Consider the following 19,802-nt stretch of genomic DNA (forward strand, 5'->3'; position numbering starts at 1 on the left):
GGAGCATCTCACGGGCCTTGTGAGGAGCGGGCTTTGGAGGGCGCTCGAGGGGCACAGGCACTGCTGAGAGCTTTCCAGGGGCTGGCACAGTGCTCCTCCAGGCCCTCGTTTTCCTCGCACATATAACTTGTCTAATAAAAGTTATCATTAAAGGAGTTCTCCCTTGACATCCGTGTGAAGAAGAACATCGGAAACATTGTCCAGGTGAAACTTGAAAAAGAGAAACATCTTGTCAGTTATCCTTGGTTCTGTAAGCATATCAAAGTGCAAACCCCCTCTGGAGACTGCTTTGAGTTCCCCTGTTACTGCTGGTTAGTGGACGAAAATGAAGTGATGATCCGAGAAAGCACTGGTACGTACAGACCCGCTTTGTTCATTATCCAGTTTTTAATGTAGCATTATTATTATGTTTAAAATTCAGTTGTGATCGAGTCGTGTCTTAAATGTTGTCCTTTCTATGTGTTATATGTGTATTATTTATTTATTTGTGTTCATTTAGCTCGACTACCTCAGGATGACACTGAATCTTTTCAAGAGCAAAGAAAAGATGAACTGGAATCTAGACAGAAAATATTCAGGTTTGATGAAAGAGATTCATTTATTTTTTGTCCCTAGACACAGTTCAGTGTGCTTGACACAAATATTGGTTAAGCACCTATCTGTCTCTTACCATTTAAGACCAGAAAATAGTTTTTCTCAGAAACAATTCACCCGTACCATATGAATTAGTTTGGGATCTGGGGTCAGTGGAAGAAAACTTTCAGGGGACGAATTAACTTTTTCTGGACTAAGTTTATTATGGTGTAAAAAGCACTTTTATTCGATTACATTGGCCAACATTTCTCTGGTTTCCAATTAGCCAATTTCACAAAGACACCACTGCAGGCTAAAGTGACTTCGCTTACCAGGTTCCAGCTGTTGTCTTGGCTTTTTCACAAATAAAGTTTATTTTTCTATACCTAGAAATTAATTGCTTTTTGGTTGTAACTGATCCAGATACTCAGATCACCAACTTTATATGCTCAAAATTACCGGGTGTTTTGACTTATGCCAGCTCGCATTTCATTTTCACAAATAGCTCACCAAGCTCATCAACAAGAAATTGAAGGAAGCTGTATGTATTCCTAAAACAGTGATGATGTGCAAGGATTCTTCTCAGAAGATACATATTACGACTGACTTAAGAATTATTTGGAGGTAGTTTTATTGAGTTCTCTGTGACTTTTGGCAAGGGAATTTGCCATGGTGAATGTCATTGTTCAGATATTCTACCTCTACCTTCCTAAAAGACTCATTAGTTGCCATGCCCCAAACCAGACCATAAGTTGAGATAGAAAGTGATGTGTTGAGCTTGGACAAGGAGGATTTCCATTCAACTCATTGGAAGTACAGTACTTGAACTGGATGCTGACCTGGATCTTTGTTTCTTGGTGTAACCGTACAAGTAAATGTTGTCATTTTTCTTGTTGAAGATGGAAAGAGTGGAGGACGGGCTTCCCTATGAGCATAGATGCCAATGTGAATGAACTTCCTAAAGAGGTTCAGTTTGATAAAGAAAAAAAAAGAGAGTGGAACTGGGATTTAGCGGAAGTGTAAGTTTGGGGGACTGTGTCATGGCCACAGTTCTTGTTGATTTTGTTACACAATTTTTCCTCTGTTTTGCAAATGCAATACCATGCAAATAGTGTTCATGTTTCTAATTATACTGTATGAATTCTGTTTCAGGTTTCTGGAAATAGAACTTGACAAAATGGAGGGTTTAGTAGAGTCCTGGAAAGACATTGCAGACTTTGAAAAGATATTTGGGCATTTAATAAAGAAGAACACAGTACTAGGTTTGGATGATTTCATCCTCTGTCATGAATGTCTGTTCCCTTGTGCTGCATCGGAAGTTATAATGCTAAAGGGATGCCTCTTGAAAGCCTAGTGTTTACATGAAAACTAAATAAAGAAACCAGGCTTATGTGCGTTTGTCACAAACTTCAAATTGATTCATTGATTTTTAGCATGCACATACTACACTAATGCTGTTTGCACATATTATTCTCCTACATCGGAACATGGTTACAGTTGGAACCTGAGACGCTTGTTAGTTTGTTTTCTTCTTTTAAACAAGAAACTATATATCCGAACACGATTGTTGTGGGAAACCTTTAAAGGGATAGTTCACCCACAAATGAACATTTGATGTTTATCTGCTTACCCCCAGGGAATCCATGTAGATGGCTTTGTTTCTTCAGTAGAACACAAACAAAGATTTTTAACTCAAACCGTTGCGGTTTGTCAGTCATATAATGGCAGTCAATGGGCACAGAATCTTTGAGAGTAAAAAAAACATGCACAGACAAATTCAAAGTAAACCCTGCGGCTCGTGACAATTCATTGATGTCCTAAGACACGAAACGATCGGTTTGTGCGAGAAACTGAACAATATTTATATCATTTTATACCTCTGATACAGGCAACTTTCCAATTTTCATTTTTGGAAGCCTTTAAAGCCTTTGACAGTTGACAGTTTCTCCTTTGTAATCTGGACAGAGAACGTGATCCAGGACTGGAATAAGGATTACATGTTTGGCTATCAGTTTTTGAACGGCTGCAATCCTGTCATGATCAGGAAGTGCATGAAGCTTCCAGACAAATTTCCCGTCACACATGAGATGGTCAAGGGCTGTCTGAAGAGAGGACACACACTACAAGAGGAATTACAGGTCAGAAACAATAAGACATAAATCACTTGAACAACTGGCCAGTTATCAAAACCAAGACTTAATTGCTTGTATTGTGACATCAATCACATATTGGAGGTTATATAAAAGACTCAAATCAGTCTTATTTGAACCTACAATCTGTTCTAAACTATACACCTGTGAACACATGTTTACAGGCAGGAAACATCTACATAGCAGATTATGAAATACTAAAGGACGTGCCAGGATCCAGCAGAGAGCGCCATTTGACTGCACCCGTCTGTCTACTGTACAAGAATGATTTGGACCAGATGTTGCCAATCGCCATTCAGGTATCTGTCTCATAATCTGCATCAAATGAAAACTATTACCTAAAAATAAAAGCTGTTCTGCAGCGAATTAAAATGTCCTGCTTGCCATTATATCTGAATCAGCTCAGTCAAACCCCAGGGGAAATGAGCCCAATTTTTCTTCCAAGCGATAATGAATATGACTGGATGCTTGCCAAGATGTGGGTGAAATCCTCCGACTTCAATGTGCACCAGTTGGTCACACACCTTCTCAAGACACATCTCTTGGCAGAGGTTTTTGAAATGGCCATGTACAGACAGCTTTCTGCCGTCCATCCCGTATACAAGGTACCTGTATTCCAATACATAGTCATGATATTTAGATTCATTGCTAAACTGGAGAATGTCCTTTCATGTACGTTAGTGATGCGCGGGTGGCAGTTGTATCCGCGGGCGCTGCGGATAATCCATGGGTCGGGTAATAAAAAATTGCATTCTGGTTATTTGCAGGTGGATAAGAAATCGTTAGTTTAATGATGCAAATATAAACTACATTTTCTAAAATATGAACTATGAACGTGTGTTAAATAGGCTACAGAAATTGAATAAACTGTAAATGAACATTAAAGTTATTCAACAAAACATTATTTAGTCAAGAGCAGTGAGGGATTTCTTCTTGTCTTTTGTTGTTTGATTAACATTAATGATAGACGGCACAGGTTTATTTAGGCTGCTGTCACAAGACCTATTTCACGGATCCAATACTGTTACATATGCGTTTTCATTCGCAACTGTTTACATTAACTTAAGACAAAACCGACGGTATTTATGAGGATGCTCGCCAGGATGACCATTTTGACGTCATTTTGTGTGTATTTGGCCACTTAAGCTCAACAAGTGTTCGCTTTGGATGTGACTCTGAGCGCACAGAAAAGCGCCTCTGGAGCGCTCAAGTACCAAGTGGCTTAAAAAGACGTGTAAATAATGAATTTTGTGATGATGCAACAGTGACCGATTAGGCAATTGACAATTCTGTCAACTGCACCAAACCACGAGCTAAAGTCGTGTATCGCAGCGTTCAGCTCTAGATGCACCGATGTGAAGTGGTAAGTTCAGTTGGTATCATTCATCAGTCACGGTGAGTAATGGCTTCTTCTCCTGCTATTGTAGTTTGCACTTCATGTCACATGTATAGTTTATCTCTCTCTGTCGGCGATGAGGGATTCACATGTGATAAATGCAGGGAAATATTTAGGCTGACAGAGAAGATTTCAGAATTAGAGACACGCATCCAAACTTTAGTTGAGGACAGTAAGAATGTGAGGCTGTAGATACTGCTTTGGATGCGACTAGCTCAGGGAGTCCTGTACATTGTTCGGTTCCTGTAGAGCCCATGCAGCAGGGCAGCTGGGTGACTGTGAGGCGGCCTAGTCTCGGGTCAAAACACTGCTCTTCCGTTCCGATCAGAACATCAAACAGGTTCTCCCCACTCAGTGAAGCACCCACTGAGAAACCTGATGAAAGTGCTCTGGTTATTGGTGATTCTATTGTACGGAACGTGAAAATAGAGACACCAGCCACCATAGTGCATTGTTTACCGGGAGCCAGAGCGCCTGATATCTTGGCAAATTTAAAAGTGCTGGCTAATGCTAAACGTAAATTCAGTAAGATTGTTATCCATGTCGTCGCTAATGATGTTCGACTTCGCCAGTCGGAGATCACTAAAAATAATGTTAAAGAGGTGTGTGAACTTGCAAGTATGATGTCAGACACTGTAATATGCTCTGGTCCGCTCCCTGCTTACCGGGGCGATGAGATTCATAGCAGACTGCTGTCACTCAATGGCTGGATGTGTAAGTGGTGCCCGTAGAATAACATAGACTTTATAGACAATTGGAAGAGTTTTTGGGGCAGACCTGACCTGTTGAAAAGAGATGGTCTTCATCCCTCCTGGGGTGGTGCCGCTCTTCTCTCTAGAAATATGGCACATAGTGTTAGAGTTCGTACTTGACTAACTGGGGCTCAAGTCAGGAAGCAGACAGACTGGCTAAACCAACCGTCTGCTAGCCGCCTCACGTCACAGAAGTCAGTTAATTCTCAGCACATAGAGACTCCTTCACCCAGATATCACACTATAGAGACTGTGTCTGTTCCCCGAACTAGAAAATACAGAAAACGTCCAAATCAAATTAAGAGTAACAATCTAATTGATGTTCAACAAATAAAAAATGTTTACAATACAGAGAAACAAATGATAAAGCTTGGCTTACTGAATATCAGGTCCCTTTCTACAAAAGCACTTTTTGTAAATGATTTGATCAATGATCATAACCTAGATTTGCTCTGTTTGACAGAAACATGGCTAAACCCAGATGAATACATTACTTTAAATGAGTCCACCCCCCCAAGATTACTGCTATAAAAATGAGCCACGTCCAAAAGGTAAAGGGGGAGGTGTTGCTACAATTTATAGCAATATTCTCAGTATTTCTCAGAGGGCAGGCTTTAAGTATAACTCGTTTGAAGTTATGGTGCTGCGTATAACATTATTTAGAGAAACACGTGTTAATGATAAATCCCCTGTGATGTTTGTACTGGCTACTGTATACAGGCCACCAGGGCACCACACAGACTTTATTAAAGAATTTGCTGATTTTTTATCTGAGTTAGTACTGGCTGCAGATAAAGTCGTAATTGTTGGCGATTTTAATATGTTGATAATGAAAAAGATGCATTAGGATCAGCATTCATAGACATTCTCAACTCTATTGGGGTTAGACAACACATTTCAGGACCTACTCATTGTCGAAATCATACTCTAGATTTAATACTGTCACATGGAATTGATGTTAGTGGTGTTGAAATTCTGCAGCAAAGCGATGATATCTCAGATCATTATCTAGTCTTGTGTAAACTCCATATAGCTAAAACTGTAAATTCTACTCCTTGTTACAAGTATGGTAGAATCATCACTTCTACCACAAAAGACTGCTTTGTAAGTAATCTTCCTGATTCATCTCAATTCCTCAGCATATCCAATAGCTCAGAAAAACTTGATGATGTAACAGAAACTATGGACTCTCTCTTTTCTAGCACTTTAGATACAGTTGCTCCTTTACGCTTAAGGAAGATCAAAGAAAACAGTCTGACTCCATGGTATAATGAACACACTCGCACCCTAAAGAGAACAGCCCAGAAAATGGACCTGTGTGTGAGCCCTTTAAATTCAGGGAAGAGTCACACCTTTCAGGATGGGCTTGACCAATGAGAGAGGCTGAATTTCCAAGCAGGAGGCTGGAAATATTGTGGGGTTTTATGACCCTTTGCCTGAGAGCATGGTTCGAAAGGCTCTGGCAGTTTATACTTTGATTAAATTACACACACACCTGGAATTCTATGAGAAGGTGTGTGTCATCAAATGAGCATTAATTTGGTAGGAGACACGATATAGGTGGCGTTACATTAACTAGTACTTCACTCAAAGCATGCATAAAACAAAATGCAATGCAAGAGACACTATACAAGATAGTTAAAATCATACACACAAGGTCCTGGGATGCATGTTTATCTGTAGAAAGGTGTCTATGAGTGACAAGGAGGAATGTTTTGTTTGTATGGGCATTGTGTGGGTTTCAGAAGGGTCCGTTCTTACAGCATGTCACATCTCACATACTTTTGAGCACTAAACAGTCCTATCAGATGGTTGCCCTGGTAACTGAGCCAGGGTGCTCTTTCAGAGGGAAGGGTCCATAGATCCTCACAGATTGTTTGCTGAATGAGAGGGTTTTCTGGATTATTCATTAAATATAATGAATAAATGTGTGTCTGATTGGTCCAAATGCTACACCTGCTTCTATCATCTGATCGTGGTTGTATCTCTTTATTAGTTCTACTGGATCTTAGCGCTGCGTTCGACACTATCGACCACAATATTCTTTTAAATAGACTAGAACACTTTGTTGGCATTAGTAGAAGTGCCTTAACATTGTTCAAATCATACTTATCTGACCGTCATCAGTTCATAGCAGTGAATGAAGAGGTATCATATCGATCACACGTGCAGTACAGAGTACCTCAAGGCTCAGTACTAGGGCCGTTACTGTTCACGCTTTACATGTTACCCTTGGGAGATATTATCAGGAGACATGGTGTTAGCTTTCACTGTTATGCTGATGATACTCAGCTCTATATTTCTTCACGGCCCGGTGAAACACACCAAATTGAGAAACTAGCGGAATGTATAGTTGATATAAAAAAACTGGATGATGAGTAACTTATTATTACATGTGGGGTTTTTAGGTCCGATAATTAACACCTGTTTTTTCAGAATTTAGCAGTAAGAAGTTACTCATCATCCAGTTTTTTATATCACTGAATTCAATAATGAAATGCCTTTAACTGAAAATTGAGTGTTTAAACTTATTATTATACATTACTGACACTCTATCCTCCAATCTGATACTGTTAAGTGCTTTGACACGATCTGTATTGTTAAAAGCACAATATAAATAAAGCTGACTTGACTTGACTTGAAGAGAAGGTCAAAGAGAGAAGACGCAGTACAGCTGAATCATGCTGTTTTCAAATGACTGATTTGATCTGATGGTTTGTGTGAACTCATCTAACCTACACGCTATATTGAATATTGCGGGTCGGGTGCGGTTATCTAAATCAGATAAAAATATAGGTGCGGGTGGAAAATGTATTTGAAGCTGTGGATTCGGGTGACGTTTTAGCTCATCCACGCATCACTAATGTACGTCAATTTATTGATGAAGGGTTGTTGGTTCTGATATCCTATTTTATTATTTAATGCACGTTTAAATGCATAATTTGCTTCTTACAGTTACTGATGCCTCATGTTCGTTTCACAATCGCAATCAATGCAGAGGCCCGTGAAAAGCTTATCAGTGAAGACGGGGTCATCAGCAGGGTAGCTTTGAAGCTTATTTATTATATCTATACATAAACAGCATCTTGTTAGGATACAAACCAATTCTATTTAGATTTGATTATTCTGTGTTTGTCTGGCAAGCCATAATTTCTGTCTGTGATATAGATTTAAAGACACACCCGGTCTTAACAAATCTTCATTATGTCATTACCTGACTTTTAGGCTTTTGATATTCTGTCTTTTTGCTGAATGCTCTTTTTAAGTACATGGGCTTCATTATATTTTGTTAGCTGGTGTTGGCTTTAATGGACTGTGTAAACTGACAGACCTATTTAGCTAGAAATGCAAAAACATCCACCAGAATAAAACTTCACCCATTATACCCTAGAGCAGGGGTACTCAACAGGCCCACGGGATTCATTCATTTTGTGGCCCACGTCATGCTGAAGATTAATGTATGTTTATTACAATTTGCGCTCAAAATATTTGGCAGTTAGATGTATTTTTTATTAAACATATACAATTGCAGTTGTAAAAGCTGCTCAATATCTGCGAGCGATGTAACTAACCTGCAATAAAAACCAACACGCAGCGCGCCCCAAACTACTTAAAAGACAAGCGTTGTCCAACAAAAGAGGACATTTAATAACAGCCTACATCAGTCCACTGTTTGAAATAACTTCATTTTGTGAGCTGATGTGCGATTTTTGTCACAGAACGAGGCAGATAATACACTCTATACAGTAATAAAGGCTATGAAGTGGATTATAAATATATTTTTTTATTATGAAAATACCAGAAATGAAGAACACAGATAAAACTATATATTGTTGCGTCGTATCTTTACTGCCGTATACTGTTGGATATTTAAATAAATAGCCAGATAGCGAGTCAATCACCCAGATTCAATCACCCGCGCAATCTTGTTCATAAATGACAGGATTGTCTATTAAAGCCATAATCACACACAGTGACTTCAAATCTGCCGCTGATCCAGAGAGAGCAGTTTATGTATATGAAACAAGTTTTTTTATTGTTATTTCTGTTACAAACATTTAAAATAATCACAGAAGTACTGGAATAAAAGTTTGGATATAAACACTGCTGTCTACAGAAGCGATCAAAATAGAATAAATCACCTTACTGAAAGTGACCATGCTTCAAATAAAGATTGTGTCGATTACAATGTAACGCCAGCAGATGAGGCAAGTGACTTAAAATGAGATTCGTTCAAAAAACATTGATTTTACTCTTAAAAAAATATATAGGCCCTATATATATATTTTTATGCTCTGTGTTATTTTAAATAGGACAAGGACAAGCAAGATTTAGATAAGCAATAAACTGTATTTCTAAATCAGTAAATCTGCAAATATTGTCTTAGATAAAGTCTGAAGCAGCACTTTTTTCCGCTTTTTATGTAGTTTAAATGCAGCCCTGAACTTGAGTACCCTTGCCCTAGATGGTCTCTTGAGTAGGCTAAATATATGCTTACAGTGTAGTTCATTTCTGAAAATATTTAGGCAAAAGATCAACTTTATTCTTGGTATCCAAAGGTTGGTAGCATCAGTGGAGCTGGGATGGAGAAACTGATGCAAAATGCCATGGAGACTTTAACCTACAAGTCCCTGTGCTTCCCTGAGGACATAAAAGCTCGAGGAATGGAAGATGTGTCCAACTACTATTATAGAGATGATGGCATGATGATCTGGAAGGCAATAAACCAGTAGGTGGTAGCAACAGTTCAGATCCTGTACTGCTGCTGCAAAAGTACAAATTAGTCCACATATGTGCCAATGAAAATGTTTGGCATACAGAGTATATATTTGTTTTTATCTTTCTATAGCTTTGTTTCTGCTGTTGTCAAGATCTACTATGACAGCGATGAGGTGGTTCAACGAGATGTGGAGATTCAAGAATTTGTGAAGGATGTTGCCTGCTTTGGCATGAATAACTCTGACAGTGAGAACAGGTTCATCTTATCAAAATATCTGTGTATGTTTGTCTGTGCAAGCATGAATGATTGTTTGTAATGTATATTCTGTATGTGTCAAGTCTACACAAGGTAAATGTGTGCTGCTACTGTTCACAGGTTTCCCAAAGTCTCTGGAATCTCGAGAGCAGCTGGTGGAGTACCTGACTGTCGTGATTTTCACAGCTTCAGCACAACATGCTGCTGTCAACTTTGGACAGGTGAGGTTACGCACTTTCATATCATTGGCAAGAGCATTTAAAATTGATAGGAAAAGTTCTTTATAATATCTATAAGCTAATATCTAGGAGTAAACATTTATGTTCCAGTTTGACTGGTACGGCTGGATCCCCAACAGTCCTTCCACCATGCGCAAGCCGCCTCCCCAGCAGAAGGGCCAGGTGGATCTGAAGCATATCATGGAGAGTCTGCCTGACCGTGGATGTTCCAGAGATGTTCTGGGAACAGTTTGGGCCCTCACTCGGACCGAGAAAAATGAGGTTTGATGTCTTATTCACATATAATTTTCACTTGAAATTAATGTACAGGCTAAAAACATAGGCCAAAGATAATGTTTTGAGGTGTATTTATGCAAAAATTCATTTCAAATTGTTATTGTTTCACAATCACGGCGAGAGTGTTTCATGCTTGGGCGCCGCCCATGCTAAAACTGTACTCATCGAGACAGAATGTCCTCATTGCGAGGATATGAGTCTCACCTCTCTGCGTTCGCGGATAGCTTTCTTTTCAGAGAGCAACTCCGCCCCTCGTGCCCTCCCACTTCCTTCCTCCCAGTAACCTGTGAGGAAAAAGCAGCAGGGAAGAGTATCAAAGCGTGCCGAGATGTGTGAGCTTACGCCGGCTCAGTAGTGTTGTTTTGAGCAGCCTGTTTTAATTTGAGTTTTAGTCTAGTCTTTGTGTGAAGCTGTCATTTTAGTTTTTATTAGTTTTAGTCACGTTCATACTCTTTTTAGTTTAGTCAAGTTTCAGTCAACTAAAAGTCTGAGCATTTTAGTCTTATTTTAGTCGACGAAAACTGATGACATTTAGTCTAGTTTTAGTCGATGAAAATTGTATTTTAGTCTCTTTTTAGTAATGCAATTCTATTTAACCCAGTCAATATAGTATAAGTACCTAGTAGCAGGGGCGCCGTAAGGGGGGGGGGGTTAGGACGATTCTAAGGGCCCGACGGTGGGGGGCCCCTGAGGGGGAAACATGATTTCTATAGAGGGGAACGCTAGAGCCCTGCATTTCGGCCCGGCTCCGACTTTTTTACACCTCTAGGGCCGGGCTTTGGGCCAATTTTCACGTCATAGGTCAGACGCGGGTTGGGCCTCGGGCCTGTTTTAGGCTTCTCCTTATTTTTATATTTTAGACATCCATCAATTAGTGATGAAAAAAATTGCCGCGCTGGTGGAAACAACACCGTGACCGTGCTACCTTGACTGTCAACAGTGTTGAGAGTCCCGCAGCAGCAGAGAGCATGCAGTCAGCGCAGATGAAGAGTTTTGCGTTCAAATACACGCAATAGGTTGAAGCTTGCTGCAAAGCCCCAGCAAAAGTAATTACCATGAATGTGTATATAGCCAGATGCCCCGCCCATTCTGGCGTGCATCGTTAACATAGTGCAGTGCTTTAAAGACTGCATGAGCCTATGGTGACGATGCACGCCAGAATGGGCAGGGCATCTGGCTATATAAGCAGCCGATTCGACATAGTTGTCGCTTCAGTCGATGTAAACCTGAGGATCCTGAGTTGTACAGCAGTAACACGGTGTTATTGGAAAAAGGCTTCAATTATCGGAGAAAAAGGAGTTTTTCTCTCATATGTGTAAGACACAATACTCATTCCCGTATATCAGGGAAACGAGGTTACGAGTACGTTTACCTTGTAAAAAGAAGGAAACATATTTTTCTGTTTTCTGAAGAACTTTTTTTTCCCCCAGCAGTTCTTAGGCAAGTATCCAGATATGTACTTCACAGAGCAACCAGTGAAGACAGCCATAAAGACTTTCTGCCACAAACTACAACAGGTGACCAACATCATCAAGAGCCGGAATGAAGAATTAACATTGGCTTTTGATGAGATGAAGTGACACGACTTATTGATCAATCATTTGCATTGATTCTGATTTGTAGTCACAATTTTTTTAAAGAAACACAGCAAATACTTCCAAATATCTCCATATTATGAGCACATTCTTTCTGGGGTGTTTTATAAGCTTGTCTGAGTGATTGACAGTAACCAAGGGGGTGGAGTTTAGAGACGAGTCAGGTTACCTTGTAAAAAGAACGAAAAATATTTTTCTGTTTTCTGAATAACTTTTTTTTTCAGCTGTTCTTTGGCAAGTATCCAGATATGTACTTCACAGAGCAACCAGTGAAGGCAGCCATAAAGACTTTCTGCCACAAACTACAAGAGGTGACCAACATCATCAAGAGCCGGAATGAAGAATTAACATTGGTTTATTGTTATCTGTCCCCAGACAAAATCCCCAACAGTGTGGCAATTTGAGAAAATATTTGAAGAAGATTTTGCCAGGCCTAACCATAGTGTTTATGGCCAATGCATGCTTGACATAGAAAGAAAGAAGAACAGCTCTACTCAAAATAGAAAGTATTGTAAAACCTTTTAAGGCACTTTTGTAGACATGATGTTTGATTGAACTCTGTTGTTGGGAAGTAAGGGATATTACTTTGTAAAGCCTAAATCTGTGCATGTATGTATCTGAGAGGTGATTGTCAGGGAAACAGAACACTTCATTTGGCTATGATTTCAAAAAGCACACATAGGCTTGTGTTACAAAAATAAATGTGTGTTCATACATCCATAATATGGTACTCATTTATTCATCTTTTGATTCAGTTATGCATACTCTTTATTACACAGCAATTTGCGGAGGCAATACATGCACACAGAAGCGCCCCAATCTCAAATGGATCAACAACTGAAGCAGAAACAACAGAATTATCAGTTAGAATTAGTGCTGTCAAAAGATTAATCGCATACAATTTTTTTTTTTTTTTTTTATATATATACACATAATAAATATAAACAGCACGCATACATATATTATGCAAAAGCCCTATTATAAGAGAACAGAATAACTTCAAATTCAGATAAAGTGGGGTAAAAAAAAAAAAAAAAGTGTATGTATACGTTCCATAACGAGGAAACAAACATAAATAATTGTATCTGTATATTGAAAAGTGTTCATTAGTGATACCAAGTTTCCTAGCTTATATGACGCCGGTTTCACACTGCAAGCGTAAGCAGGGCAGAAGCAGCGCGTATCCATTATTCACACCGGCAGCGTTTGCAGCGCGCACCTGAACCGCGGATTTTGTACAGATTTCTCAATAATGGCTAAGTTAGCGTTGTTTTATTTCTATTTAAAATACATTACAGAGGGTTAGGCAATCGCGCTATATATGTTGTTAAGAAGACTACGAAAAAGGATGAGACGCAGACTTTGGGCACACTCTATGCAGTTTACACACAATGTAAGATGAAGGAAGAATAGCCTACCTTCCTCCTCAACTTGAAACATTTAATTGTATACGTATGTATCTCATATTTCTTATATATGTGTGAAAAGTATCCATTTTGAAATGAATGTTTTTATTTCATCAGTGTTGTTTCTTTACTGATTGTAATACTTCAGAAACTGATTGGATTTGCATGGCTGAGGCCAACACAATGCTTTATCCTGAACATTACATTAGTATTGACAGTGCTCTTGAGGTCATTAACCGTGCACAGTAATTGCTTTTACATATTTTATATGTGTGTAGAATAATTTAAATGCTAATATTTTGATATATGAATTATGGTATAAATTACCTATTTCATTACAAAAAAAACATTACTAAGAAAATCATTTGTAGTTTTTATCTGTCTTATAAACAGAAAATGTACATACGTTACCCATCAAAAACATAGAAAATCCAAAAAATGTCTGTAATAAGTAACCTTAAACTTCTTAATAGACACGTTTTTTAATGATCAATTTATGGAGAATTAAGTCTGAAATAGACATACAGTAGTCTACAGCGTAGATGTATGTAGCATGTGTGACCTTATTCTGTCTATTGTATTTAGTTAATTAGCTATTCATTTGTTCGTACGTGAGCATGCTAAAAATTGAAAACAAAAAAGTAAGAAAGGTTATTACTTTCTGCACCGAGTGCTGATGCAACTTCCTCCCATGCTTTTTCCTTCGCCTGCAAGTCTTTAGTAAATTATGAGGATCATAAATAACTGTATGCTTCTCAACCTCCACGATTAGACGAGTGTCGTCCATGATTGTCTTCTTTGCATTAGCACTAGTACCGTCATCATGATGTCAACATGACACCTGTTCTTACGGCAACTTACTATATAGTTATAACACATATAGACTAACATAATTAATACAATTAACCAGTGACTTAAGCTGAAATAACAGTATAAATTATTTAAACAAATTTTAGTGATTAGAGCAAAAACTTTTATTTTATTTAGTTTCTTGTAATATATAGTATTTTTTTTTTTTTTTTACTGAAGTTTCAACTTTTTTTTTTACTTTTTCATATTATTTTCTGTGTTCAGCTCACCTGGTGTGTGAGAGGTGCTTATTTAAGGATCCATAAACCAAAATAAAAACACCGGAAAATCAAGCACAAAAGCTAAATACATGCACTTGAACTAAATAAATTTCCATAATTCAAAGTCTCACTCCTTCTAGCATTAAATGCAAAACCAGATTTGCCAAATTAAAGAATTTGAATTACTACCAAACTGCTGCTGTATAGTTTGATAGACCTTCCCTTAGAGACAAAGATCATAAAACCTCACACAGAACAGGACAAACATCAGCAGCACCAAGAAACATCACAGCAAGATTCCTCTGTGGACAGATAAAACAAATGTAAAAGGAACTCCATCAATGTTCCAGAAGCCTCTGCTGGAGAGCCAGCACAGGCAGGAAGGTGAGCAGGGTGTGAAAGCCTCCTGCCAAAACAAAATCAATACAAGCATCAAGCTTTTGGTGGGGTGAATTTATGAACCTATCAAGATATATATATATATAGATGCTCCTGATATTAACATGCTCACAAATGGTTTTTTTTTTTGTATTTTATTGAATCAGGTACCTGAACCACAGATGAATCCTGATGGCTTTCTTCCAACTGTTTTCCTCTGAGAGCGCTGTACCAACATCAGATGGTCAACTACACTGATATTCTATGGTAAAACAAGATCCTTGACTACTGATTATGTTTTTTTCTTCTGGAATCCATGGAAAGTAGCAGAAACACTTAAATAACACGTAAATATCAGGTATGATTTACTTGTTTCACTTGTTGAACAGAATCTGTTGCAGGAATGAGTCAAAGTCTGTTCACATCTCTGTGGTTAGATCAGTGCACAATAATGTGTCTTTGACCTTCATTATGTATGCTTTGATTATACTGTGTTGTAAATAAAATACAAATAATTTAAAACCCCATTTTTTCAGTCTCCTCACACTCTCTCTCTTACCTGCCTCAGTCACAGTCACACTGATGGGCCATTAGCAGCTTTAGGGGAGGGCCCTTTGTCTCTCAGGTGAGAACCACTTAATATTCAAGACCATTACCACTCCCTCGCATATTGGCTTTCGATCACAAAACATGTCATTAAAAATTTAAATCAATATATTGTTTTCTGTGAATGAGTAAGCTGAATAATTTTCACATAATTGTGAAGTAAATATTCTAGCATACAAGACTGACTACTCAAAAGTCTTATTCAGGACGATTTAGTGTGGCTTTTATGCCTTATTTCTGCTACTACATTTGATCCTGACGGTCAGTGGAGCAAAGCTTAGTTTTTTAGGGTGTGACGTCACATGAAAACTATCAATTGGTGACGTTCAGTAAAACATATGGGTAACACTTTATGGCTTGTTTCCACCGAGCGGTACGGTTCAGTACAGAACAGTACGGTACGCAATCATGTCCGTTTCCATTGTCAGAAGTTGTGAATGGTACCAAAATAGCGAACCGTACCATACTACTTTTTTGGTAGCCTTCCGTTGAGGTACCTAGCACAGCAAAGGGTGGAGCTAAACTCACTGCAGAATGTTGATTGGTTGACTAGAATCATCACTTGTGCGTGATACAAGCTCCTCCTTCACTCGTTCCGCTCTGCTATCCATGAGTGTGGGCTTATTTACACCAGAGTGCCCAAACACAAAAATATATCTAAGAGGGTATTTTATCATTTTATATTTTCACACAGACAATAGCCGTTTCTCAATATGCGTTGTTTTCTGTTCTTGTGGACTTGTGAAATGTCATTGCCCAAAAACCTGTGTAATTTTCAAAACATTTCTGTTATTGTATCATGAAATGTAGCTTTAAAGGGGACCTATTATGCAAAACTCACTTTTCTAAGGTGTTTGAACACAGTTGTGTGGCTGCAGTGTGTGAAAACAACCAGCCTATAATGTTAAAAATCCACCAACTCATTTTTTATAATCTAATAAAATGATGAACAGTCTCTCAGGACGAGCTGTTTTAGATTCTCCCTCTGTTCACGTCACGAGGGGAATAAGTCCCACCATTAGTGACACAGCCCTGAGTGAGAAGCTGCGGTCCGCCTCCACCATTAACTACTGATTACTGTAGCTGCTGGAGATATAACGTCAGCCCAAAGAGGCTTTTCAAGTGTTGTGTTTTGGGATGCACTAACGAACATAGGAGTCTCCATAGACTCCCTCTATCTGAGCCATTGTGGACACTGTGGTTACGGTTCCTTTTCTGAGGAAATATCCCGGGAAAAATCGGTAAAGTCCCAGTACGTGTAGGGATTAATACCAACGCTTCGTGCACAAACGTCTGCTCCAGACAAAGTAAGTATCACGGTATATTTAACAGGCATTCGTGGTGTCATGAATCTATTATTTGTTCTTGGTCATATCGTTTTGGCTGAGCACAAAGTTATGTTTAACTTTATATAAAACCAGAAACGCCAGAAACCTTGGAGTTGTGATTGATGATAAGGTGAATTTCTCAGACCACATTGCTAAAACTGCCCGGTCCTGCAGATTTGCATTATACAATATTAAGAAGATCAGGCCGTTTCTCTCGGAACATGCAACACAACTCCTTGTTCAGGCTCTTGTTCTGTCCAGACTGGACTATTGCAATGCTCTCTTGGCAGGTCTTCCAGCCAATTCTATTAAACCTCTACAATTAATACAAAATGCCGCTGCAAGATTAATCTTTAATGAACCGGAAAGAACGCACGTCACGCCTCTGTTCATCAGTTTGCACTGGCTACCAATAGCTGCTCGCATTAAATTCAAGGCATTAATGTTTGCCTACAGAACCACCACTGGCTCTGCACCCCTTTACCTAAATTCATTACTTCAGACTTATATGCCCTCTAGAAGCTTGCGTTCTTCAAGTGAACGACGCATTATTGTGCCATCCCAAAGACGCAGAAAAACACTTTCAAGGACTTTTTCATTAACTGTTCCCATCCGGTGGAATGACCTGCCCAACTCAATCCGAGCAGCCGAATCCTTACCCATCTTCAAGAAACGGCTAAAAACTCATCTGTTCCATCTTTACTTGACCCTCTAACTCTAGCACTCACTACTCTAATTCTATTTGGTCTATCTGCCTTCTTTTTATTTAAAAAAACACTTTTTATCTGTACTGCGTTAGGCTAACCAAGACTTGTAATAGCACTTGCACGTTGTTGCTCTTTTGTTTGCTTCTTATGTCCTCATTTGTAAGTCGCTTTGGATAAACACGTCTGCTAAATGACTAAATAAATAAATAAATATATTTATTTTGAACTTTACCGTAGTACAGCACTAAATTTGTAGCACACGTTTGACTGAATTGTTTGCTTTTATCTTTATTTCCTCTTATATAAGCCTCTTATATTTCGTATTTATACTTTTATAATGGCTATTATTGTTCATTAAAACTGGCATTTAACAAGAAGAGGCAGAGTTGTGCTTATTGTTGCGCTTTATTGTTGATCACTACTTTCCGGCATACACCACTCCTATCAAGTACGTCCAGGGCTCTCAAGTGTCACGCATTCACCGTGAGACACACGCATTTCACCCAGTTCACACGCTCTCACGCCACACCTTGTATTTCTCACACTGAGAAGGGATAACTTGCCCTGTTAAATACAATTAATAGATGAGGGAATACAGAGGAAAGTTCTCTGTCTCGAGTTATACAGAGTTAAATGCCACCTACCAGCCAATCAGAAATTAGAATGTTGTGACTGCAGTGGAGTCATTCAGATTCCTGGGCACCACCATCTCTCAGGACCTGAAGTGGGATATTCACATTGACTCCATTGTCAGGAAGGCCCAGCAGAGGTTGTACTTTCTTCGCCAGCTGAGGAAGTTCAACCTGCCACAGGACTTACTGAAACAGTTCTACTCTGCCATCATTGAATCCATCCTCTGCACCTCAATAACTGTCTGGTTCAGCTCCGCTACCAAATCTGACCTCAGAAGACTACGGAGGGTAGTCCGGACTGCTGAGCGAATCATTGGTACAACCCTCCCCACTCTCCAAGAACTGTACTTATCCAGAGTGAGCAAAAGGGCTGGTAAAATCACTCTGGACCCCTCACATCCAGCACGCTCCCTCTTTGAACTGTTACCGTCTGGTCGACGCTACAGAGCTCTGAGCAGCAGAACAACCAGACACAGAAACAGTTTCTTCCCTCAGGCAATCCATCTCATGAACACTCAACAATAAACGTGGAACACACAACTAATACACTATCCATTCACCACACTCACTTATTTTATCTTTATTTTCTCATTTCTAATTTGCACATACTTGACCTGTACATACATAGTTGTCTATATTATATATTGTGTTTATGCTGCTTTGTACATTGCCTATTTGGATATCATTCTTTTATTACCTGTGTCCTGGCCTGTTGCTGTCTTTCTGTTGCACTGTGGAGCTTCTGTCACTATAACAAATTCCTTGTATGTGTAAACATACTTGGCCAATAAAGCTCATTCTGATTCTGAATCTGAAATGATTTAACAATAATAATAATCCTTAGAAAAACAATAGGGCCCTGCGCCTTACTGGCTTGGGCCCTAATAATAGACTAATAAAAGTGTTGTTGTTTTTCTTCTTCATGAATTAGACAAGTGAATGACTGTGACACCTAAATGCATAATTCTATAATTATTTTATGGTCACTCTTTTCACACTAACTCAAGGTAGAATAAGTACTCTAGCATCTCAAAATGGCAACCAACAGTAAAAATGTTCATTTGGGACTTCAGCATTACTTTTACAGTGAACATAAGTGACAAAAAGTTGGATGAGAGCTTAAAAGAGAGTACAATGGTATGTTGTAACTAAATATATTAGCTAACTAATCAATAATAAATAAATAAAAAAGACACTAGTGCCTAGACTGAATTTATTTCACTTATTTCCTATGCCACATCTATATCAGTAATAGAAACAAGGTCTTTACTTTGATTATTCAAGTTTTCTTGTGTAGCGCTTTTTACGATACAAATCGCTGCAAAGCAGCTCTACAGGAAATGAAGTTTCTACAATATATTTAGTATTATTCATTAGCATCAGTGTACTCTAAAACAAGGGAGAAAGAGAGAACAGTGAACCATTCATTAAAAAATCATCTCACAATTTAGCCAGGTAGCCTGTGGTTATAATGTAGACCAAAGAAGAACTTTGCTAAATTAACTGGAAAAATAACCCTTTTTATGCTCGCAAATTTATATCATTCATATTTTGGGCTCTATTTCAAGAGTTTCATCATGAAACAGTCTTCAACATAAGATTGCAATCTTGGGTGTAGGTGGTGTTGTCGTGTAACCGTGATGAACCACTGATAAATGATTCAGCTGAAGGCTTTCGTAATATGGTTGATAGTTGGTGTTTGTGTAAGCATGTTCATCT

General features: G+C 38.7%; 1 protein-coding gene across 1 annotated transcript; it reads left to right on the forward strand.

The window, feature by feature from the left end:
* Positions 1-1,489: 1,489 nt before the first annotated feature.
* LOC306869157 (polyunsaturated fatty acid 5-lipoxygenase-like) lies at positions 1,490-12,720 on the forward strand. Its single transcript, XM_079415786.1, has 12 exons — positions 1,490-1,592; positions 1,726-1,835; positions 2,539-2,711; positions 2,888-3,022; positions 3,125-3,328; positions 7,827-7,913; positions 9,431-9,600; positions 9,721-9,836; positions 9,967-10,067; positions 10,176-10,346; positions 11,792-11,878; positions 12,181-12,720. Exons 1-12 carry the CDS (start codon positions 1,501-1,503, stop codon positions 12,358-12,360), a joined length of 1,626 nt encoding a protein of 541 aa, XP_079271912.1. The 5' UTR covers positions 1,490-1,500; the 3' UTR covers positions 12,361-12,720.
* The last annotated feature ends 7,082 nt before the right edge of the window (positions 12,721-19,802 follow it).

The sequence above is a fragment of the Barbus barbus genome, assembly GCF_936440315.1.
Source record: "Barbus barbus genome assembly, chromosome: 4".
NCBI lineage: Eukaryota > Metazoa > Chordata > Actinopteri > Cypriniformes > Cyprinidae > Barbus > Barbus barbus.